Raw genomic sequence first — 24,064 nt, 5'->3', positions numbered from 1 at the left:
CTCTCACCATGTCCCACTTAACCATTGTTCCTGTGCTCACTGATCTGCACTGGCGTCCTGTCTGGCTGCATCTCAGTTATAAAATTCTCATCCTTGTTTTGAAATCTCACTGTGGCCTCACTCCATTCTCCGCTCTCCCACACCCCCCCACCCCCCCCGGTAACACATTCCCTATCTCTGTAACCTCCACAATCCTCTAATCCTTGGGTGTCGAGCTTTGGCCTCTCTCACATACTGGATTGTAATTCCTAAACCGATGGTGACCTTGTGTCCAGCCCTCAGCCTGGAAACTCAGGGATTCGTTCTCTAAATCTTTCCACCTCTTGATCTCTCTTTCCTTCTTTAAAATACTCCATAAAACCCACCTCTTTGATCAAACCTTTGATCAAACACCACCTTATGTATTGTGTTGTCAACTTCTATTTGGTAAATACCTCCACCGTGGAATGTGGGCAGAGGTAATGTTTTCGCTCCTTTTGGTCTGTTTGTCCTGAAACAAAATAACTCAAGAACTAATGGATGGATTTCAATGAAGCTTGGTACTTGGATAGGGTTTGACCCAAGGAAGAACTGATTAGTTTTTGGCAAAAATATGGATCCAGATCCAGATCTTGGAATTTTTTTAAAGGGTCTGTTAACATTAGGAGATAGGGCAAATTGACTTCTTTTTTTTGGGAATGATGTTTGATTTTGAATGCTGTGGATTGTCTCAGCTGCTGTGGTGGAATTTGACACGATTGTCAAAATGTGAGCAGATTTTTCAAAGCAGGTTATTGTATGTGGATTGGGATGATGCCTCCTCAATGGGATGGAAGCTCTTAATAAAAAGATTTCTTTTCTCAGCCTTGTAGTTACCGAGCATCAATCAGGCAGGGAAAAGCCTCAAGGAAGAGCTGTGTAATTGTAATTGTTGTAATATGCCTTTAAGGGACAGCAGCATGCAGGTCTAATACAGGTAGGAATTATACAATAAATGGCAGAACCCTTAAGTGCATCGACGGGCAGAGGGATCTGGGTTTACAGGTCCACAGGTCACTGAAAGTGGCAACGCAGGTGGATAAGGTAGTCAGGAAGGCATATGGCATGCTTGCTTTCATCGGCATGGGTATTGAGTATAAAAGCTGGGAAGTCATGCTGCAGCTGTATAGAACCTTGGTTAGGCCACACTTGGAATATTGCATGCAATTCTGGTCGCCACATTACCAGAAGGATATGGAGGCATTGGAGAGGGTGCAGAGGAGGTTTACCAGGATGCTGCCTGGTCTGGAGGTTATTAGCTATGAGGAGAGGTTGGAGAAACTCGGATTGTTTTCACTAGAGTGACAGAGATTGAGGGGCGACTTGATAGAAGTTTACAAAATTATGAGTGGCATGGACAGAGTAGATAGTCAGAAGCTTTTTCCCAGGGTGGAAGAGTCAAGGCGACATAGATTTAAGGTGAGAGGAGAAAACTTTAGAGGAGATGTGCGGGGCAAGTTTTTTACGCAGAGGGTAGTGAGTGTCTGGAATTCGCTGCCAGGGGAGGTGGTGGAAGCAGGTATGATAGTGGTGTTTAAGAGGCAGCTTGACAAATACATGAATAGGATGGGAATAGAGGGATACGGACCCCGGAAGTGCAAAATGTTTTAGTTTGCCAGGCAATATGATCAGCGCAGGCTTGGAGGGCCGAAGGGCCTGTTCCTGTGCTGTACTTTTCTTTGTTCTTTATTCACTAAAAGGAAATGTGTCATACAATTCTGTTTTAGTTTCATTTTTTCTTTCAGCAGTGTACACACACACAGCTCTGCACCTTTGATGTCTTCAAGCTTTATGCTTCTGTATAACTGTTCACATGTGCCTAGAATTAGTAAATGAACCTACAACATGTTTACCTAATCCCATATGAGTTTGTGCCTTTATATCATTATGACACACACAACAGTAATAGTGATGAGTTAACACAACCAAGTGCCCTCCTTACTTGTTCGTCCTCTGTAGTACCTTGGGATGTTTTACTATGGTCATTGCCTGGCACTTGTGTGGCTTGAATGTTACTTGGCACAAGCTTGAATGTTGTCCAGGTCTTGCTGCATATGGACACAGACTGCTTCAGTATCTGAAGATGTTTTGCTATTTTACGATTGCTAAATAAATGCAAGTTGTTGCTGCAGACAGGCTTAATACTCAACCTGCTTGTGCCACGAATATTCAGCTCATGCCTTTATGCCAGTGCTGTGTACGGGAGAGAAATGTTACGTTCGCAACTCTTCAGATACTGAAGCACTCAGTGTCCATATGCAGCAAGACCTGGACAACATTCAGGCTTGGGCTAATAAGTGACATGTAACATTTGTGCCACACGAGTGCCAGGCAATGACCATTTCCAGTAAGAGACAATCTAACCATCTCCCCTTGACATTCAATAGCATTATCATTGCTGAATCCCCCACTATCAATATTCTGGGGGGTTACCATTGACCAGAAACTGATCTGGACTAGCCATATAAATACTGTGGCTACAAGAGCAGGTCAGATGCTAGGAATCCTGCGGTGAGTAACTAACCTCCTGACTCACCTAGCCTGTCCACCATCTACAAGGCACAAGTCAGGAGTGTGCTGGAATACTCCCCACACTTGCCTGGATGGGTGCAGCTCCAACAACACTGAAGAAGCTCGACTTCATCCGGCCTCCATGACTGGCACCCCATCCACCCCCTTAAACATTCACTCCCTCCACTGCTGACACACAGTGGCAGCAGTGTGTACCACCTACAAGATGCACTGCAGTAACTCATTAAGGATTCCTTGAAAGCAGCTTTCAAACTCACAACCATTACCATCTAGAAGGACAAGGGCAGCAGATAGGTGGGAACACCACCACCTGCAAGTTCCCCTCCAAGTCACTCACCATCCTGACTTGGAAATTTAGCACAGTTTCTTCACTGTCGCTGGGTCAGAATCCTGGAACTCCGTCCACCACATGGACTGCAGTGGTTCAAGAAGGCAGCTCACCACCACCTTCTCAAGGGCACTTAGGAATGGGCAATAAAAGCTGGCCCAGCCAGTGATGCCCACGGCCCATGAAAGAATAAAAAAAGAATGTGCTAATGACATTTGTGACCTCTCGTTTCTGACCCCTATCTAGAAAATAAACCTAACAGCCCTGTTGTTTATGTGGCCATGATTGTGCAGTTGATGTCAGTATTTTACTTTGGAATTAGCTCTGCATTGTAATTATGGCTGTTCCACTGCAGCTGAAACAAATCAAACTATTTTTGTTGTCAGTACTTTCTAATGTCTCTCTGTAATAAACCAGTGATGGTGAACCAAGATCTTCAAATAAAACTGACCTGAAGCAGATTCAAGGGTGGCTTTCAAAATTGAATTGAACAAATACTTGAAAAAGAAAAAAATACCTGATTATGTGGAAAGAGCAGAGGGAGTGAGACTGGGCAATATTTATCCTTTAATTAACATGACTAAAACAGCTTGTCTAGATTTTGTCACGTTGCTGTCTGTGGGACCTGACTGTCTGAAGAGTAGCTGCCACTTTTTCCACATTACGACAGTAACCATATTTCATTGGCTGTAAAGCAATTTGGGATACCCTAAGGTCATGAAAAGCGCTATAGAAATGTAACATAAACAGCAATGAGATAATCTGCTTTTTGGTGGTGATTGGTTGATTCAGTTGGGCTTCCGGAGAACTCCTTCTTGCCAAGTGGCCATTGTCCATGTGTGAACTTAGAGAACTTGTGTTTGATGATCAATGGACCAGCACCCAACTGAGCCCAGTCAGTTCTTGCTGTACAGAGAAGAGGGATATGGACACTGACCTGAATGGAATCTTGGCTGTTTTCACATCACATAGTCCAAAGATTTATGAGTTAATTGTAGTACTGCTACCACTGTCCAACACAGGCTAGGTTCTTTACTGATCAATGTTGTTCAATGCCAATCTTTTAGTGTATCAGCTGACCTATTGTGGGGGATTTAGTAGAAAGTTTTGGGACTTAGTTCCAACCCTGTCAACTGATATGCTTTATTCTTGATTCCACAGCCTGTCTAGAAAGATTTCTTCTTAGACCAGGGATGCAGAGCACGGCTAATTACCTCTGGTCACTCAGTGATGTCCTTGGACAGGGAGCAACTGCAAGTGTGTATAAAGCACGTCACAAGGTAAAGTACATTTCCCTCTTGGTTGAAGGGCTCAAACACCAAGAGACACAAGTTAAAATTAGGAAGTTAGGATAAAGACGTGAAGCTGAGGGAACTTTTCACCCAGATGGTAATGGAAGAACAAAAAGATATGGGAATAGATGTATAGATGGAGTGTAGAAACAATTGATATGTTTGGGAAGAGATTGAGTGACTATGATGCAGATAGGGCTAAGGGATATGGTGAGAGGGCGGTGGTGAGGGATATTGTAATAGGGTGGATATGGCACATAGCAAGATCCCACAAATTACAATGTGATGTTGGCCAGATAATTTCTCTTGTTTTTGAGGGATATTGGCCAGAACAGCAGAGAGAACTCCCTGCTCTTTTTCAAACAATACCATGGGATCATTTACTTTCGCCTGAGAGAGCAGAGAGAGAAAGAGGCAGAGAGAAGGATACAGCACATTGCCTCTTTGACTGGATAATTTATAACCAGGTAGTTTGAAAAGAGCTTTCCTGTTTACACCTGCGACTGCCCAATCGCCTGTGACAGGTATCTAATCTGTCTCCCTGTCGAACTGCGTTCTCAGCACCTTTGCAGATAAAAGAGAAAAATAAAATTAAATAAAAATATAAATGTAATGGAAACTGTTCCCTCAGTTGAAGTTTAGATCCCAGGGAACAGTTAAAATGAGGACCTTAAGAATAAGACCAGAGTTTAGAGGAATAAATCCTAGGAATAAGTTACCAGGGAGGAGGTTGGGGTGAACATTATGAATGGGGTCATTGATTAGATGTGTTTCTGTAGAGAGACAAAGATGGTGAAAAGGTTGATCTAATTAAAAGAGAAGAGTTTATTAAACTCACTGTCTTTTCCTGTTCTTGCCTGATTTGTAACAAGTTTCAAAATCTACTTTTCAGAAAACTGGTGATCAGTATGCTGTCAAAGTGTTTAATCACGTCAGTTACCTGCGACCTTATGAAGTACAAATGAGAGAGTTTGAAATGTTACGGAAATTAAACCACAAGAATATTGTGAAACTGTTTGCAGTGGAGGAAGTGGTGAGTGTCTAATCCTCTTTAGCAGGTCACTGCAAACTCACCCCTCAACTCCACCACACCCCTTCAGAACCATGGCAAAGTGACCCTTCTCCCCCAAACCCAGTGGAAGAAATCCTTTCCCTCACCCTAAAACCAGGAGCAGAAATCTTCCCCCCACCCCCCACCTCCCCACCCAGAAGCAGGGGAAGAGAGATCTTCCCACCCCTCAGAACAACAGGCAGTGACTCCTCCCCCTCCCACCCCCACCCCCTCCAGATCCAGAGGCTGACCCTCGGAACAAGCACAGTGGAAATGTAAATAGCATGCTGGCCTTTATTGCAAGGGGATTGGAGTACAAGGATAAGGGGGTGACGTTTGTACTGGACTTTGGTGAGACCCACACCTAGAGTTCTATGCACAGTTTTGGCCTCCTTATTTAGGGAAGGATATACTTGTATTGGAGGCGATACAGTGAAGGTTTGCTAGATTGGTTCCTCGGATGAGGAGGTTCTTCTGTGATGAGAAGCTGAATAAATTGGGCCTATGCTCTCTGGAGTTTAGAAGGATAAGAGGTGATCTCAATGAAACATACTAGATAAAGGATATGATGGTAGATGCTGAGAGGTTGTTTACTTGGCTGGAGAATCTAGTACACAGGCTCAGTTTTGGGATAAGGGGTCAATTTTTTTAGAACTGAGATGAAGAGAAATTTCTTCATTCAAAGGATTGTGGATCTTTGGAATTCTCTACCCCAGAGGGTTGTGGATGCTTCATCATTGAATACATTTAAAGCTGAGATAGAAAAAGCTTTGATCTCTCAGGGAATCAAGGGATACTGGGAGTGGGTGGGAAAGTGGAGTTGAGGCCAAAGATCAGCCATGATCGTATTGAGTGGTGGAGCAGGCTCAAAGGGCTGTTTGGTCTGCTCCTACTCTTAATTTTTATGTTCCTACAATAGAATTACCCCAGAACCAACACACACATGAGAAACTCGCTTGCTGGAGGTCTGGCTCACACCCCCACAAAACAACAAGCAACCCCTAGAACTGTCACATATAAGAGGCAGCCCCAGAGCAACATCAGAGAGACCCCAAGAATCATCTTACAGAAGAGACTCCCCTTGGATAGACAGAGCTAAGATACAGATCGGCCATAACCTAGCTGAATGACGGAATAGGTTTGAGAGGCTGAATGGCCTCCTCCTGTTCTTCGAATCACCAGTTGACACTGAGAACCACAAAACATCACAAAAGAGTTCAAACTGATTCTGTGAATTTCCAGACCACGGGCCTCCCTTGTTGTCGATGCTTGGAGCCCTTGGTGTCCGTGTACATCCACCGGCTCACTGCTGCCTTGTGTGCTGCTCCCTCAGTCTATGTATTGTGGAGTTGTGATGTTTCACAGTGTGCTTGTCCTCTAGGGAGTTACCAAACAGAAAGTCCTGGTGATGGAGTACTGCGCTGGTGGGAGTCTGCTCAATGTTCTGGAAGAATCGGAAAATGCATTTGGATTATCGGAAGCTGAGTTTCTGATTGTGCTGGGAAGTGTTGGTGAGTTTCACGCCATCTCCACATTCTCCTGATTACACTGAAGGAGGTTATTTCACGGATCTGTGCTACCAGGAGGAAGTTGGCAAGTGGAGGAAGTGGGGGCGGGGAGTGAGATATTTACAGTCCTAACGCTATGTCCTAACGCCAGTCACCAATCAGGAACCCTTTGGCTCTAAGAATGTAACGTTCCCACCACGTTTCAATAGCAACCATTTTAGGCCAGAGTCATTCGCAGGTCATTGGCTGAGAGAGGTTTGAAGTTAGTTCTGGAGCCACCATTCATAAGCACCTGGCAAAGAAAGAACTTGCATTTCTATGGCACTTGTCACATTCTCCCGGGTGCTCCAAAACAACTTCACAGCCAATGAAGTACTTTTGAACTGTGATTACATAACAAGGTGGAGTTGGCTGAAGGATAAATTATGGCCAGATCAGACCTATCTCTTTACCTAACAGCAGCTTGCTAGCTGTACCTCTGTTCTGAACGGGCAAACAGGAACCTTTAAGAATGCTGCATTCGTCCAGTGTCAGCCACAGTTAGATATTGAACATTAACAAAACATAAGGACGTTATGCTTCAGTTATTACAGGGCATTGATGAGACCACATCTTTAATAGTGTGTGCAGTTTTGGCCTCCCCCATTTAAGGAAGGATGTAAATGCATTGGAGGTGGTTCAGAGGAGGTTTACTAAATGGACACCTGGAATGAGTGGGTTGCCTTATGAGGAAAGGTTGGACAGTCTGGGCTTGTTTCCACTGGAGTTTAGAAGAGTGAGGGAGTGACTTGACTGAAGTATGTGAGATCCTGAATGGTCTTGACAAGGTGGACATGAAAAGAATGTTTCCCCTTGTGGGTGAGTCCAGAACTAGGGGGCACTGTTTTAAAATAAGGGGTCGCCCTTTTAGGACAGAGAGGAGGAGACAGTTTTTTCTCCCAGAGGGTTGTGTGACTTTGGAACTCTCTGCCTCAGAAGGCAGTGGAGGCGGAGTCACGGAATATTTTTAAGGCAGAGGTAGATAGATTCTCGTTAGGTAAGGGAACCAAAGGTTATCAGAAGTAGATTGGAATGTGGAATTCGAAATACAAACAGATCAGCCATGATCTTATTGAAGGCTGGAGGAGCTAAATGGCCTCTTCTGCTCCTATTTTGTATGTTCAGGTCCAGGAATGGGGTCTTCTGAGGTGAGAGTGCTAGCATTAAGCCAAACAATCGGAAAATCTCCCATGTCTAGCTGCAATTGAACCTTGTTCCTTTACATCACTTGGATTTTATTCATTCGTGGGGTGTGGGCGTCGCTGGCTAGGGCTAATACTATTAATGCTCAGCAAAAATTTATCCCAGTCAAAAAGAAAGATTCAATGAGAAGAATGAACCACTTGTTAACAAAGGTGGTCAAGGAGAATATCCAATCAAAAACTAAGACATACAAAGCAGTGAACTTGTGGTAGGCCAGAGGATTAGGAATTTTTTTAGGAACCAGCAGCAGATGACTAAAAAGCTAATAAAGAGGGAGAAAATTTATTATGAAAGTAAATTGGCAAGAAATATAAAAGCAAACAGCAAGAGCTCCTACAGGTATATAAAAAGAAAGAGAGTAGCTAAAGTGAGCGTGGGACCCTTGGAGAATGCGACTGGAGAATTGATAATGGGGAACAGGGAAATGGCAGATAATTTAAACCAATATTTTGCATCAATCTTCATGGTGGAGGACACTATAAACATCCCAAAGATATCAGATAAGCAAGGAGGTATAGGAGGAAAGATCTTGTAACAGTCTCTATCATGAGGGACAAAGTATTTGACAAACTAATGGGAATAAAGGCAGACAAGTCACCAGGACCTGATGACCTGCATCCAGGAGTTTTAAAGAAAGTGGTTGCAGAAATAGTGGAAGCATTGGTCAAAATATTCCAGAACTCAGTGGATTCCGGGAGGGTCCCAGCGGATTGGAAAACCGCTAATGTGACGCATCTGTTCAAGAAGGGAGGGAGACGAAAAGCAGGAAACCGTAGGCCAGTCAGCCTAACATCTGTCATTGGGAAAATGCTAGAGTCCATTATTAAGGAAGAAAAAGAGGGACATTTAGAAAAGCTTAACGCAATCAAACAGAGTCAACATGGATTTGTGAAAGGGAAATCATGTTTGACAAATTTGCTAGAGTCCTTTGGGATTACAACAAACAGAGTTGATAAAGGGGAGCTGGTAGAAGTAGTGTATTTGGATTGCCAGAAGGCATTTGATAAGGCCCCACATAAAAGGTTATTGCACAAGATAGGAGCTCACAATATTGGAGGTAATGTATTAGCATGGATTTAGGATTGGTTAACACACAGAAGACAGAGTGTCAGGATTAATGGGTCTTTTTCAGGTTGGAAAGATGCAACTAGTGGAGTGCCACAAGGATCAGTCCTAGGGCCTCAATTATTTACTATCTATATTAATGACTTGGAGGAGGGGGCAGAGTGGACTGTATCCAAATTTGCTGATGATTCAAAAATAGGTGGGAGGGCATGTGGCGGTGAGGACATAAGGAATCTGCAAGGGGATATAGACAGGTTGAGTGAATGGGCAAAAACTTGGCAGATGGAGTTTAATGTAGGAAAGTGTGAGGTCATGCATTTTGATAGGAAAAATCAAAAGGCAGACTATTATTTAAATGGAGAGAGACTCTAAAAAAGTGCAGCACAGAGGGATCTGGATGTAATTGTGCATGAAACACAAAAGGTTAGCATGCAGGTGCAGCAAGTAATTGAGAAGGCAGATGGGATTTTAGCCTGTGTTGCTAGGGGGGGGTTGGAGTTTAAAAATAGGAAAGTCTTGTTACAACTGCACAGGGTGTTGGTGAGGCCGCACCTGGAGCATTGTGTACAGTTTTGGTCCCCGTATTTAAGAAAGAATATACTGGCATAGGAGGCAGTTCAAAAGAGACTCACTAGGCTGATTCCTGGGATGAAGGGGTTGACTTATCAAAAACAGCTAAACAGGTTAGGCCTTTATTCATTAGAGTTTAGAAGAATGAGGGGGATCTTATTGAAACATACAACATTCTGATGGGGCTTGACAGGATAGATGTTGAGAAGATGTTTCCACTAGTGGGGGAATCTCGAATTAGGAGATATAGTTACAGAATAAGGGGACACTCATTTAAAACTGAGATGCAAAGGAAATTCTTCTCTCAAAGGATAGTGAATGCCTGGAATTCTCTTCCCCAGAGAGTTACGGAGGCTAGATCACTGAAAGTATTTAATGAGGAGGTAGACAGATTTTTGAAATATCGGGGAGTTGAGGGCTATGAGGAGCTGACACGAAAGAGGAATTGAGGCCTGGGGCAGATCAGCGATGATTTTATTGAATGGTGAGTCAGGCTTGAGGGGCTGAATGGCCTACTCCTGTTCCTATTTCTTATGTTCAGGTCAGAGGACATTTAAGAATCAATCACATTGCTGTGGGTCTGGAGTCACATGTAGGCCAGGCCTGGCCAGGTAAGGATAGCAGATTTCCTTCCCTAAATGATATTAGTGAACTAGATGGATTTTTACAACAATAGTTTCATGATCATCATTAGACTTTTAATTCCAGATTTTTATTGAATTCAAATTTCATCATCTGCTGTGATGGGATTCAAAGCCAGGTCCCCAGAGTATTACCCTGGGTATCTGGAGTGCAATATACAATACAACTAATCCACCGCCTGTACCCTTAAAAGAATCAGTCAAATCACAGGAACTGGAGGAGGCCATTCAGCCCCTCAGGCCTGTCCTGTCATTCACTGAGATCATGGCTGATCTGTACCTTAACTCCACCTACCTGCCTTAGTTCCCTAACTCCTAATAATCTTTGCCCAACAAAAATCTATCATTCTCAGTTTTGACATTTTCTATTGACCGTCAGACTCAACAACTTGTTGGAAGAGAGTTCCAGATTTCCACCCCTCTTTGTGTGAAGAAGTGCTTCCTGACATCACCCCTGAATGATCTGCCTAATTTTAAGGTTATGCCCCCTTGTTCTGGGATCTCCAAACCTAAGGAAATAGTTTCTCTCTATCAACGTTATCAAATCCTTTCATTAACTTAAACACCTCGATTTGGTCACCCCTTCATCTTCTAAGCTTGAGGGAATACAAGACTAGTCTAGGCAATAACAAAATATTGCAGATGCTGGAAATCTGAAATAAAAACAGAAAATGCTGGAAATACTCAGGTCTGGCAGCATCTGTGGAAAGAACCAGAGTTAATGTTTTGGTTCTCTGACCTTTCATCAGAATCTACTCTGTGCAATCAGTCTTCATAATTTAACCCTTTTAGATTTAACAGCAGAACAATTACATCGTATAACATTCTCACCAACAGAAAACTCTGATCCATTAATTTCCCTAAATTGTGGTGACTTTGTGCCAAGGGGCTTCAACTCACAAGGAATCTTGTGAAACTTCCCCAAGTCATTTTCATTTAGAGCACCTTTGAATCAGGACTGAGACAAAGGCTTTTGTTTATATGTTACCTTTCATGGCCTCAGGATGTCCCAAAGCGCTTCCGCCAGTGAAACAATTCTGAGGTGCAGTCACTTTTGTAATGTAGGAAATGCAGCAGCTAATGTGTGTCCAACAAGCCCCCACAAACAGCAATGTGATCATCTGTTATGTTTTGACTGTGGGTCGCTTTGCTCGTGAACTGGTTGCGCGCTTATCTGTCAGCAGGTGAGTCGATTACAATATACGGCAGATACAGTGATCAATGTGAAATGAAGCACATGCTATTTATTTACACAAACAACAGAGCATTAACATGATGTGTGCTTCTCCAACCAGACCCTACTCTAGACTAACATTAACATGGTAGCCCGCGCTACACAGCTATTGGGTCTTACCGTCATGTGGTCAACCTGCTCACAGTCTCTTAAAGGTGTATTACACCTCAAGTTACCACGTAATCTGATTTTTTTTTTTTGGTGATGTTGATTAAGGGATAAAGACTGGGGAGATGTCATTTCATCAGACACGGCTGGATTGCGATCCATGTGCCACAAGTAAAAGGCCCCAAACTGACAATTTCACTGGAATTATTTCCTCCCCTATCGTTATTTGCTCTTTCTTCTATTACAAGTTGGTGGTATGAACCAGTTGAGAGAGAATGGAGTTGTCCATCGGGATATTAAGCCAGGGAATATCATGCGAATGGTTGGGGATGATGGTCAATCAGTCTATAAACTGACGGATTTCGGAGCAGCACGTGAACTAGAGGATGATGAGAAATTCATGTCACTGTACGGGACAGAGGAATATTTGGTTAGTACCCTTCCAAAATTAATCAAATGTAGCTGTAACACAATGACACTCATCGCTGGATTTCTTCTTGCTGGAGACCCAGCAGGAGGTAGGGAGGATGTTATTGAGAAAGAATGGGATTAAATGTATCTCCGGGAGCATTAAGGAGTTAGGCAGTTGAGGAAGGTTCTAGATTCTGTCCATTTTCTTTGCTGAGTTACCCAATGTCAACTGACAGCCACTGGAAGAAAGAGATGGATGGGAGATTGGATAAAGCCTGGGTCAGTCTTAACTACGATTTTCCTACGTTGGAGAGCTTGCTGACACTCTTTGTCCAGAATGACACCCGAAGACCCTTACTGAATAAAATCCCAGTGAAAGTCAGTGCCTTAAGGAAAGAGGAACCGGTGGGAGTTGAGTGGGACAGGGAGTGGGAGGAAGCATCAGAATGAATTTTACAATCTCCAATATTAACTGGGTTGTCTTTTCCCCTCGGCAGCACCCGGATATGTATGAACGCGCTGTACTTCGGAAACCTCAGAAAAAGGCGTATGGTGTCACGGTGGATTTGTGGAGTATTGGTGTGACATTCTACCAAGCAGCTACTGGCAGTCTACCCTTCATTCCATACGGAGGACCCCGGAAGAACAAGGAGATGATGTGTGTCACTTTCCGCAAGGCTTTTGAATTACTTCTTTATATTAATCCGTGCAATTTTCCATCCACAAATCTACCCATCTATCTGTTCATTTTTAGTTGTCTTCCCTTCCCGTTCCATCCATTTTTAAATCCCATCCCACTACCTCAGTCTCATTTCACTCCACTCCGCTCCATCTCTTCTATCTCTCTTTTTCCACTTGCCATTTTGTAAACCTTCTATCTCATCCTTTTTTTTTATCCAATCCCATTATCTCTATCCCACTCAACCCCTTACTCATCTTTCTATCCTACTTATTCCCCACGCCATCTCCTCTCTCCTAACCATCCCATCCGCCTATCTTGGAGATTGACCAGCTTTTTATCAACTCTATAAATGGTTTAATTCCAGGTATAAAATCACAACTGAGAAACCAGAGGGAGCGATTGCGGGAGTGCAGTGGAGTGATTTTGCTCCAGTCGAGTGGATTTATGAGCTTCCAGTCAGTTGCAGGCTTTCTCGGTAAGTCCTCCAAAGATGGGACATAATGGGGCAGGGTCAACCTTGGTCTCTGATCTATGGCTGGCTGGATTTTCATAGTTATGTTGTTGCAATGTGTTAAATTAGTCTGAAGTTGACCATAATGAGCAAAAGGGGCAAGACGTGTTCATACATGCAATGCACAAGATGCACCGGACCAATGGGAACAGGAGGAGACCGTTCAGCCCCTTCAGCCTGTTTCACCAGTTGGACTGGATCATGGCGGATGTGACCTGCAATGTAAGGATCAAAGAGCATGATCTGATGTCTTAGCGAGGCTCAGTTGGCAGTGATGCAGAAGATTGTGGGTTCACACCACACTCTAGGACTTGAGCACATGTTGCAGGCAGCCACTGCACTGAGGGAATGCTGCAATGTTGAAAACATCATTTTTAATGGTATATTAAAGCCTGTGTCTGTTAACTTCGTTGGTAAACACCTCCTTGCATGATCTGAAGGTGGCACCCTGGCCTGCATACCTCCCTCCAGCAGCACCACAGCAATGATCTCATTCGCTGCTTATGGGATCAGGCTGTGCATTTCAAAAGTAATTCATCAGTTGTGATGTCCTGAAGACATGACATGTTGCTTCACAAATGCAAGTCTGTCTTCTAAGATTAATTCAATAGAGGTACTGGAGTAGAGTTCCACAGAAACTGACTCTCACTGGGGACAGTTCCACAGAAACTGACTCTCACTGGGGACAGTTCCACAGAAACTGACTCTCACTGGGGGACAGTTCCTGAAGGCGCTGACTCTCACTGGGGAACAGTTCCTGAAGGTGCTGACTCTCACTGGGGGACAGTTCCTGAAGGTGCTGACTCTCACTGGGGGACAGTTCCTGAAGGTGCTGACTCTCACTGGGGGACAGTTCCTGAAGGTGCTGACTCTCAGCACCAGGAATAGGGTGGGAAAGTGGAGTTGAGGTAGATGATCAGCCATGATCTTTTTGGATGATGTAACAGGCTCAAGGAACCGAATGGCCTACTTCTGCTGTTATTTCTTGTGCTTTCTCATGCTTCTGTTTGGTTAATAAAACCTGTATCTACCAACGGCCAGTATAATTGATCTACTGTGTTCCCTTTCTTCCTTTGCTGTTTTCCCCCAGGGGGTTGAAAGACCTGTTGGTTCCCATCCTCGCCAGCATCCTAGAGGCTGATCAGGCCAAATGTTGGGGATTTGACCAATTCTTTGCAGAGGCCAATGACATCCTCCACAGAACAGCGATCCATATCTTCTCATTGCAGCAAGCTACAGTGCTTAAAGTTTACATCCACTCTTACAACACGTGAGTCTTCTTGTTTGTCTTTATGTCCTTAGATTTGATGATCATATGTAGCAAGTTCAAGCAGAGGGTCTTTGTTTCATTCTGTAGATCTCCAATGCCCTTTTAATTTTTCCCAAGAGTGTAAATTCACTGATCCCACACTCCCAGCGAGAAGCTGTGTTAGAATGCATGATGGACAGAGAATTGGTGCTTCACCCAATCTTGAACCATAGAAAGCAGCCCTCGTGATTTGAATACCTTTATCAAATCTGCTCTTAATCTTCTCTTCTTGTATGAGAATAGTCCCTGCTTCTTCAGCCTATCCTCATAACTGAAGTCCCTCATCCCTGGAACCATTCTTGTCAACCTTTGCTGCACCCTCTCTAAAGCCTTCACATCCTTCCTAAAGTGGATGTCCGGAAGTGGCCATAATGCTCCAGTTGACATTGAATCAGTGTTTAATGAAGGTTCACCATAACTTGGTCCTACTGTTACTGCCGCTCATTCACCCACCACTGACTGTTATTGCTGCCATTACTATCTCCACCCAACACATTTCAAACCCCCGGTGAAAGTTTATTCCTGATATTAAACATGAATCCAAGCAAAGCTCCAGAATATGTCACCTTACCTAACAGTACAGATCCTGAGGGACTCTGGCTCTCATTCAACTCAATCCACACAGCATTCATTCACCACTGATCCTGTCACCCTCAGCCCTGTTGTTACTCAGAAAGTCATCACCATTCACCAGGTTGTGAAGTTGCTAACGGACACAGCATTAACTCAAGCATATCCTTCTCATCCCAAGCTTATCAATGGCTGTCTACTCATTCTCTAGCTCTGCTCACAGTCCCTTTAGATATTCTAACAGTGCTTGTCCTCACAGTATTTCGAAAGCCTGTAAGTGGTGTTGGGGGCGGGGTAGCTAGCTCCAGTAGGCTAGATGGCTGGTGTGTGGTTTAGGTTAATGCAAAAAGCATGGGTTCAATTCCCGCTGAGGTAGACTTGAGACTGGCATCCTCATCCTGCCCCTGAAAGACGAAGGCAATGACAAAAACTGCCAAGAAAATCAGCTTAGGGTGAAGCATCAGCAGACAATGGACCAAGGACCTGCCTTTGAACAGAGCACACATGAACGAATGAATGAATACGAGGTGCTCTCTAAATCTTTTCATACTTAGAGATCTCAGTTATGGATACTAATCTCACTCTTCCCTTATTGAAGATTGTGAGCATCAGTTAACAGAGCCCGTACTCAAGGTGAAGATGAAACTGGTGAGCACCCTGTGATGTGTCCAGAGACTTGACTAAAGCTGGGGCACCAGGTTCTGACGTTCTTTCCTCAGTTGACTCACACTCTGGTTCTGGTGTCTCACCCTGCGCTGGGAACACCCATTCTTTTGGCAGGTTGTTTACTATGGTTTCTAGGGTTATGAATTTGACTTTCGGTGGAGAACTTGCTCCTGGTGTTGTTACTATAGCTTTGGTCCTATCACAGATTTCACTGCTCAATGGCTCCCCTCTGCTGCCGCTGCTTCCCTGTTCTCCATAACTGGGTAACTTTGCTCTCTCTGCATTATGCAGTGCAACTAATAAAGTCATGTATAGTTTTACTACTTCAAAGACATTATGTAAATACAAGTTGCTGTTGTTGTAGGTTTGATTACTTGTTGTCAGAAACCATAAGCTTCCTGTCAGTCAGAAGGTCATACACCCAACCTGCACGTAAACATTTACCAAAAGTGCTATCACAGCATTGTCGGGATGTACAGCTTAGCATATTTGTGTGGTCCCCTCTTTCTCACCTACCCACATACCTGTTAATGTCAACTACATTGTTAAGGTTAAGAGAAACAGGTGATAGGTATTAATTGTCCTTGAGCACAAAAAAAGAAAAAAAAACCTACCATGGCAACTGGAATATAAAGCCAGTCTCAGTAATGGTGACCATTAAACTATCATTGATTGTCATAAAAACCCATCTGGTTCGCTATACTAAAAGAGTATAAATAGGGGATAGCTGGGACACTGGATTGCGTGGAAGAAGTGCTGTGAGACTGAACAAAGTCAATAAATTCTCTCAATAAAAAAAAGCTCTGTGTCTTGGTTTCAGCTTCACAAACCAGCTTGGATCCTATTAACGCCACCCAACTTTTAGCTTTATAGACTTATCCCAGTCTCTGCTTACTATTGAAATAGGTTTCAGAGAGACCTATGAAACCTATAAAATTCTAACAGGACTAGACAAGGTAGATGCAGGAAGGATGTTCCCGATGGTGGGGGAGTCTTGAACCAGGGGTCACAGTCTGAGGATACAGGGTAGACCATTTAGGACTGAGATGAGGAGAAATTTCTTCACCTAGAGAGTGGTGAGCCTGTGGAATTCTACCACAGAAAGTAGTTGAGGCCAAAACATTGTATGTTTTCAAGAAGGAGTTAGATATAGCCCTTGGGGCGAAAGGGATGAAAGGATATGGGGAGAAAGTGGGAGCAGGCTATTGAGTTGGATGATCAGCCATGATCATAATGAATGGCGGAGCAGGCTCGAAGGGCCGAATGGCCTACTCCTGCTCCTAGTTTCTATGTTTCCATGAAATCATCTTGAATTACTCAAGAGTTCTGAGATATTAACACTTCCCAAAATTTGTTCTGGAAAAACCAAGCAAGAAAGAAATTGGTTGCATTTCTATAGCACCTTTCTGGAAGTCCAAAGAAGTTTCACAGCCAATGAAGCACTTTTGAAATGTGGTCCCTGTTTGTAATGGAGGAGTCGAGACCCAGCTACAGATTGAGAAGAGTAGGAGAGATAAGGTAATTTGATGAAATATTGATTAGGAGATGCCAAACTTGCATTTCTGAGATTAAAGAAGTGAAGAGCGAAATGCCACATGCCTGGGAAAGGATGAGTTAAAGTTGAAGATGTTGTAATGACTGTTTAATACAGCAAGGATACAGAGGCAAGAGACTGTTGTTAGAAAGCACCATTGGTGTCTTCAAGAATCATGAAAGTCTTGATTTAAAATGTGTAGAGACAAGAGAAACTGAGACAGAAATGGGTAGGTTAGTGTCAGCCGGCCCATCACTTCAGCATCAAAATCTTGCCTTTGTTTTTCACAGAATCAAAGTATTGTTGGAAGCCATCTTCAAACAGACTGACATCTCCCCTCAGAACCAAGAGTTCATTTATGAGGGGCATCGTTTGGAGTTGGAGCTGACTCAGCAGGTGAAGTTGCTTCCTAAAACAACTGAGGATAGGCCTGCCATGCTGGTGAGCACAGAGCCCAAGGTGCCTATTGGAGTCATATACAAAGAGCGTAAGTGGCTGGATTACTGAGTTGAGGTTTGGCCTAGCTTCTTAGTTTGAGTGAGGTGGATGGGGCTTTTGTTTCAGTTCAGGTTGCAATTGCGGTGATGATCAAAAAACTCAAGTTATGTTTTCATCGTAATGTTCAGGTTCGATTAGGTTTCAGTATAAAAATGTCAGAAAATTTAGAATAAAGCATTTTTATTTGATCAATGTTTTTGAAATATTGAGTGGAATGGATAAGGTAGATTGGGAGAAACTATCTCTGTTCGTTGGGGAGTCTAGGATGAGGGGGCATAGCTTAAAAATGACAACCAGGTCTTTAAGGAGTGAAATTAGGAAATACTTCTTTAGGCAGAGTGGTAGAAGTTTGGAATCCTCTTCCACAAAAGACAATTGTTGCTACATCAGTTGTTAAATTTAAATCTGGGATTGATAAATTCTTGTTAACCAAAGGTATTAAGAGATATGGACCGAAGAGGATATATATGGAGTCTGGTTGCAGATCAACCTCTCATTGAATGGTGGAACAGGCTCGAGAGGCTAAATAGCTTGTTCCTCTTCCTATGTTCCTAAATGTGTAGGATAAATATGCTGAACAAAGCTCTATTTTACATTGAGCCAGCGATGATTCACTCTTGGTTACTCCTATTGTTTAAATGCAGCCTCCAGACTTTCACCTCAAAGACTTGCTACCTCCTAAATGCCTGTTTTCTTATTGCACCAAATTAGAAAATGCTGTGCAATGAATATTGGTCAGGACATCAGGAGAACTCCCTGCTGCATCCGAGAGGGCAGACAAGGCTTTGCTTTAATGTCTCATTCAAAAGTCAGCATCTCCAACAGTGCAGTGCTCCCTCAGTACTGACCCTCTGACAGTGCAGCACTCCCTCAGTACTGACCCTCTGACAGTGCAGCACTCCCTCAGTACTGACCCTCTGACAGTGCAGCACTCCCTCAATACTGACCCTCTGACAGTGCAGCACTCCCTCAGTACTGACCCTCTGACAGTGCAGCACTCTCTCAGTACTGACTCTCTGGCAGCTGTTACAACCAGGATGGGAGAAGTGCACTGTTTATCTAGGCAGTCACGCCATTAGTTAAAAAGTTTAATTCACTCACCAAAATGGCCAATTATTTACCTTCACTACTGTTAGACCCAGAATAAAAGAGACTTTAACCAGGCTTTACTGTGTAAATTTACTGAGTAAATTGTTGGAGCTGTGGGCTGATGAGAGCCTGGGTCCTGATGGACTTCATCCTAGGGTCTTAAAAGAAGTGTCTAGTGAAATCGGTCATGCATTGGTTTTAATTTTCCAAAGCTCCCAAGGTTCAGGAGCGGTCCCATTAGATTGGAAGATAGCAAATGTAACTCCATTATTCAAAAAGGGAGGGAGACAGAAAGTGGGAAATTACAGGCCAGTTAGCTTAACATCTGTCATAGGGAAAATGTTAGAAGCTATTATTAAAGAAGTTATAGCAGGGCACTTGGATAAGTTCAAGGTCATCAGGCAGAGTCAACATGTTTTTGTGAAAGGGAAATCATGTTTAACCAATTTATTGAAGTTCTTTGAGGAAGTAACATGTGCTGTGGATAAAGGGGAACCAGTGAATGTACTGTACTTAGATTTCCAGAAGGCATTTTATAAAGTGCCACATCAAAGGCTATTGCGGAAAATAAAAGCTCATGGTATGGGTGGGGTGGCGGGGGCGGTGGGCGGGGGGGTGGGGGGGGGGTGGGGGGGGTAACATATTGGCATGGATAGAAGATTGGCTGGCCAACAGGAAGCAGAGAGTAGGCATAAATGGGTCTTTTTCAGGTTGGCAGGATGTAACGAGTGGTGTGCCACAGGGATCAGTGCTGGGACCTCAACTTTCTATAATTTATATAAATGACTTGGATAAAGGGATTGAAGGGATCGTTGCCAAATTTGCTAATGACACAAAGATAGGTAGGAAAGTAAGTTGTGAAGAGGACATAAGGAGACTACATACAGATATAGATAGGTTAAGTGAGTGGGCAAAGATCTGGCAAATGGAATATAATGTGGGAAAATGTGAAATTGTCCATTTTGGCAGGAAGAATAAAAGAGAGGCATATTATCTAAATAGTGAGAGATTGCAGAGCTCTGAGATGCAGAGGGATCTGGGTGTCCTAGTACATGAATTACAAAAGGCGAGTATGCAAGTACAGCAAGTAATTAGGAAAGCTAATAGAATGGTATACTTTATTGTGAGGGGAATTGAATACAAAAGTAGGAAGTTTATGCTTTAGTTATACAGGGCACAAGTAAGACCACATCTGGAGTATTGGTCACCTTATTTAAAGAAAGATGTAAATGCATTGAAAGAAGTTCAGAGAAGGTTTACCAGACTAACCTGGAATGGGTGGGTTGTCTTATGAGGAAAGGTTGGACAGACTAGGCTTGTATCCGCTGGAGTTTAGAAGAGTAAGAGGTGACTTGATTGAAACATATAAGATCATGAGGGGTCTTGACAGGGTGGATGTGGAGAGGATGTTTCCTCTTGTGGGAGAATCTAGAACTAGGGATCACTGTTTAAAAATAAGGGGTCGCCCATTTAAATCAGAGATGAAGCGAATTTTTTTCACTCAGGGTCACGAGTCTTTGGAACTCTCTTCCTGAAAAGGCAGTGGAAGCAGAGTCTTTGAATATTTTTAAGGCAGAGGTGGATAGATTCTTGGTAAGTAATGGGGTGATAGGTTATCGGGGGGTAGGTGGGATGCAGATTTGAGGTTACTATCTGATCAGCCATGATCTTATTAAGTGGTGGAGCAGGCTCTAGCGGCTGAATAGCCTACTCCTGCTCCTTGTTCATATGCTTGTTTCAATAAACTAAGAATGATTGATTTTTTTCCAAAACAAAGCTTTTTTAACACAAGATGCAAGTGCTGGTTAACACACATTTGTAAGCTGGAAGTATAACTGTCTATCCCTTTTAAAATTCCCCAACACAAACACACACATAAACAAAGGACAAACAAGTAGCGTCTCTGCAGAGATGGGCAGTTGAAGAAAATACTTTATAAGAGAAGGATAACTCACAGGTATTCGACTCCACTGATCTGGAGGTCCCTCGTGTGAAGAAGATCGCTAGTCCCAGTAGATGCCTGGAGGTTCTCACCACAGAGCTTTAGCATGGAGGAAAATAGAGCCAGATTAATCCTTTTCATCTCAGCCTCTTAAGTTTCCAAAGATAGACAAGTCTTTGATGATTCCTAACTGGATACTGATAACCACTCTATTTCAGCAAGGCAAGGAGAGTGCAAGCTGGGCAGCTTTTCACTTTTTCAGTTGAGTCCCAACTAAGTTAGAAAAATACGAGTTCAAAACATAAAACTCCTCCATCAGGTGATTTCCAGTAAATCACCAGGCCTTTCCCTTTGAAACAGGTTTTTTTCCAGCAATTAGTGATTGCAGTTCAAATAAGCAAACAGCTCCCCCTCTTCCCGCCCCGCCAACCTGAAGTGCTGTACTGGCCAGGTGATTTCTTGGAAAAGACATGGTTGCTCCAGTGCAAGAGCAATTTTTGACCTTTTTAAAAAAAAAATCCAGGTCAGCTTCCAAATGTCCAAATAATGCAATGTCCTTTCAAATTTTAAAAGAAGACACAGCTCTTGAAGTTATGGGTTCCCAACACAGGGCAGCACTCCCTCAATACTGACCCTCCGACAGTGCAGCACTCCCTCAGTACTGACCCCCCGACAGTGCAGCACTCCCTCAGTACTGACCCCCCGACAGTGCAGCACTCCCTCAGTACTGACCCTCCGACAGTGCAGCACTCCCTCAATACTGACCCTCCGACAGTGCAGCACTCCCTCAGTACTGACCCTCCGACAGTGCAGCACTCCCTCAGTACTGACCCCCCGACAGTGCAGCACTCCCTCAGTACTGACCCTCCGACAGTGCAGCACTCCCTCAATACTGACCCTCCGACAGTGCAGCACTCCCTCAGTACTGACCCTCCGACAGTGCAGCACTCCCTCAGTACTGACCCCCCGACAGTGCAGCACTCCCTCAGTACTGACCCTCCGACAGTGCAGCACTCCCTCAATACTGACCCTCCGACAGTGCAGCACTCCCTCAGTACTGACCCTCCGACAGTGCAGCACTCCCTCAGTACTGACCCCCCAACAGTGCAGCACTCCCTCAGTACTGACCCTCCGACAGTGCAGCACTCCCTCAGTACTGACCCTCCGACAGTGCAGCACTCCTTTAGTACAGCACTCCTTTAGTACTGACCCTCCGACAGTGCAGCACTCCTTTAGTACTGACCCTCCGACAGTGCAGCACTCCTTTAGTACTGACCCTCCGACAGTGCAACACTCCTTTAGTACTGACCCTCCAACAGTGCAACACTCCCTCAGTACTGATCCTCTGAAAGTGCAGCACTCCCTTAGTACTGACCTTCTCACAGGACAGCACTCCCTCAATACTGACCTTCTCACAGGGCAGCACTCCCTCAATACTGACCCTCTGACAGGGCAGCACTCCCTCAGTACTGACCCTCTGACAGTGCAGCACATCCTGAGTATTGACCCTCTCAAAGCGGAGCACCCCCTCAGTACTGACCCTCTCAAAGCGCAGCACTCCCTCAGTGCTGACCCTCCGACAGCACAGCACTCCCTCAGTACAGACCTTCTGACAGTGCAGCACTCCCTCAATAGAGATTTCGTTTTTAAGCCTCTGCATGGGATATTAGCTTTAATAATTTTGTAGCCTAAGAAGAATTCTATCATGCAATTTTTTGGGGGGAAGCAAACTTTTTCTGTTTGTTAACATAACATGGGCATGTGCACCACATGGAGACTCCACCTTCTGTATGAATCAAGTGAACTTTACACTGAGTTGTCCCGATGGAAAGAATTGTAGGAGGTTCTGGTCCTTAATTTTTCACCTATTTTCTCTTGTTCCCTCTGTTCACAGCTGAGATACCAGTGTTTCCTCCAAAGTTTGATATAATCAATGATGCAACTCTTTCAAAGGTAACTGTGGGTTTGTAATGGAGAGAAGGTAGGGGTTTGAAGGGAGGAGCCTGTGGGAGGAGAGCGAGTGTTACTCTCAATAAGTGCTTGTCGTAGAAGAATGAGTCCAAAGCTGGTCTTTTACTTCAAGACAGCTCTGCAGTGTCACATACTCTCTCAGTCCCTTCCTCACTGGAGTGGTACAGCTGCACCCATTTATAGGGGAGCCAAAGCCCATCACCTGTTTTAACAAGCAATTGTCTTAACAATGTAATTGCTATACAATGTAATGGCCAAACAAAAGAAGATTTTTTTTTTACTGCACCTGGTATTCCCAGGCAGTCTCCCATCCAAGCGGTCTACTCATCCAAGTACTAACCAGGCCTGAGTCTGCTTAGCTTATTGGACCTTGACAATGTAATTACTGTTGCACTGACAGTGAGCGGAGTGGGGAGGGGAGAAGATGGGTGTTGTTTTGGATGCTGACCTTTTACCACAGTGACCTGAAAGCAATTTCCACCCAGCTGGATGGTCTGGAGTCTGCTGCTGCTCTGCTGTCTCTACATACTTATCGACTGGTTCTTTGTCCAGGTTGGTCAGATTGGAAAATGGCCCGTATTCTGCACTGGGATAAATTGGCCAATGGATGATGGGTGTAACACATGGAATTGGATGCACTAGCACAGAAAGGGGGTCAGCCTTTCAGGGTGGGACTGGGGTGCATCAGTGGGACAGTGTAGAGGGAGCTTTACTCTGTATCTAACCACATGCTGTACCTGTCCTGGGGGCGTTTGATGGGGACAGTGTAGAGGGAACTTTACTCTGTATCTAACCACATGCTGTATCTGTCCTGGGGGCGTTTGATGGGGACAGTGTAGAGGGAACTTTACTCTGTATCTAACCACATGCTATATCTGTCCTGGGAGTGTTTGATGGGGACAGTGTAGAGGGAGCTTTACTCTGTATCTAACCCCATGCTGCACCTGCCCTGGGAGTGTTTGATGGGGACAGTGTAGAGGGAGCTTTACTCTCTATCTAACCCCGTGCTGTACCTGCCCTGGGTATGTTTGATGGGGACAGTGTAGAGCGATCTTTACTCTGTATCTAACCCCGTGCTGTACCTGCCCTGGGTGTGTTTGATGGGGACAGTGTAGAGGGAGCTTTACTCTGTATCTAACCCTGTGCTGTACCTGTCCTGGGAATGTTTGATGGGGACAGTGTAGAGGGAGCTTTACTCTGTAACTAACCCCATGCTGTACCTGCCCTGGGAATGTTTGATGGGGACAGTGTAGAGGGAGCTTTACTCTGTAACTAACCCCATGCTGTACCTG

The 24,064-nt window shown here is 44.1% G+C and overlaps 1 protein-coding gene across 2 annotated transcripts in view; it reads left to right on the top strand.

The window, feature by feature from the left end:
- The first annotated feature begins 4,042 nt into the window (after positions 1-4,042).
- Positions 4,043-24,064, top strand: part of ikbke (inhibitor of nuclear factor kappa B kinase subunit epsilon) — a 55,049-nt gene continuing 35,027 nt past the window's right edge. For both annotated transcript variants that reach the window (XM_078546482.1, XM_078546483.1), the window contains exons 1-9: positions 4,043-4,158; positions 5,063-5,203; positions 6,603-6,732; positions 11,838-12,019; positions 12,498-12,658; positions 13,047-13,157; positions 14,284-14,463; positions 17,563-17,759; positions 22,696-22,754. In XM_078546482.1, the coding sequence (XP_078402608.1) occupies positions 4,072-4,158; positions 5,063-5,203; positions 6,603-6,732; positions 11,838-12,019; positions 12,498-12,658; positions 13,047-13,157; positions 14,284-14,463; positions 17,563-17,759; positions 22,696-22,754 (1,248 nt within the window). In that variant the 5' untranslated portion in view covers positions 4,043-4,071. The remainder of the gene's footprint in view (positions 4,159-5,062; positions 5,204-6,602; positions 6,733-11,837; positions 12,020-12,497; positions 12,659-13,046; positions 13,158-14,283; positions 14,464-17,562; positions 17,760-22,695; positions 22,755-24,064) is intronic.

This window comes from Cetorhinus maximus, chromosome 8, assembly GCF_964194155.1.
Source record: "Cetorhinus maximus chromosome 8, sCetMax3.hap1.1, whole genome shotgun sequence".
Taxonomy (NCBI): domain Eukaryota; kingdom Metazoa; phylum Chordata; class Chondrichthyes; order Lamniformes; family Cetorhinidae; genus Cetorhinus; species Cetorhinus maximus.
This window is presented reverse-complemented; position numbering and strand designations above follow the sequence as displayed.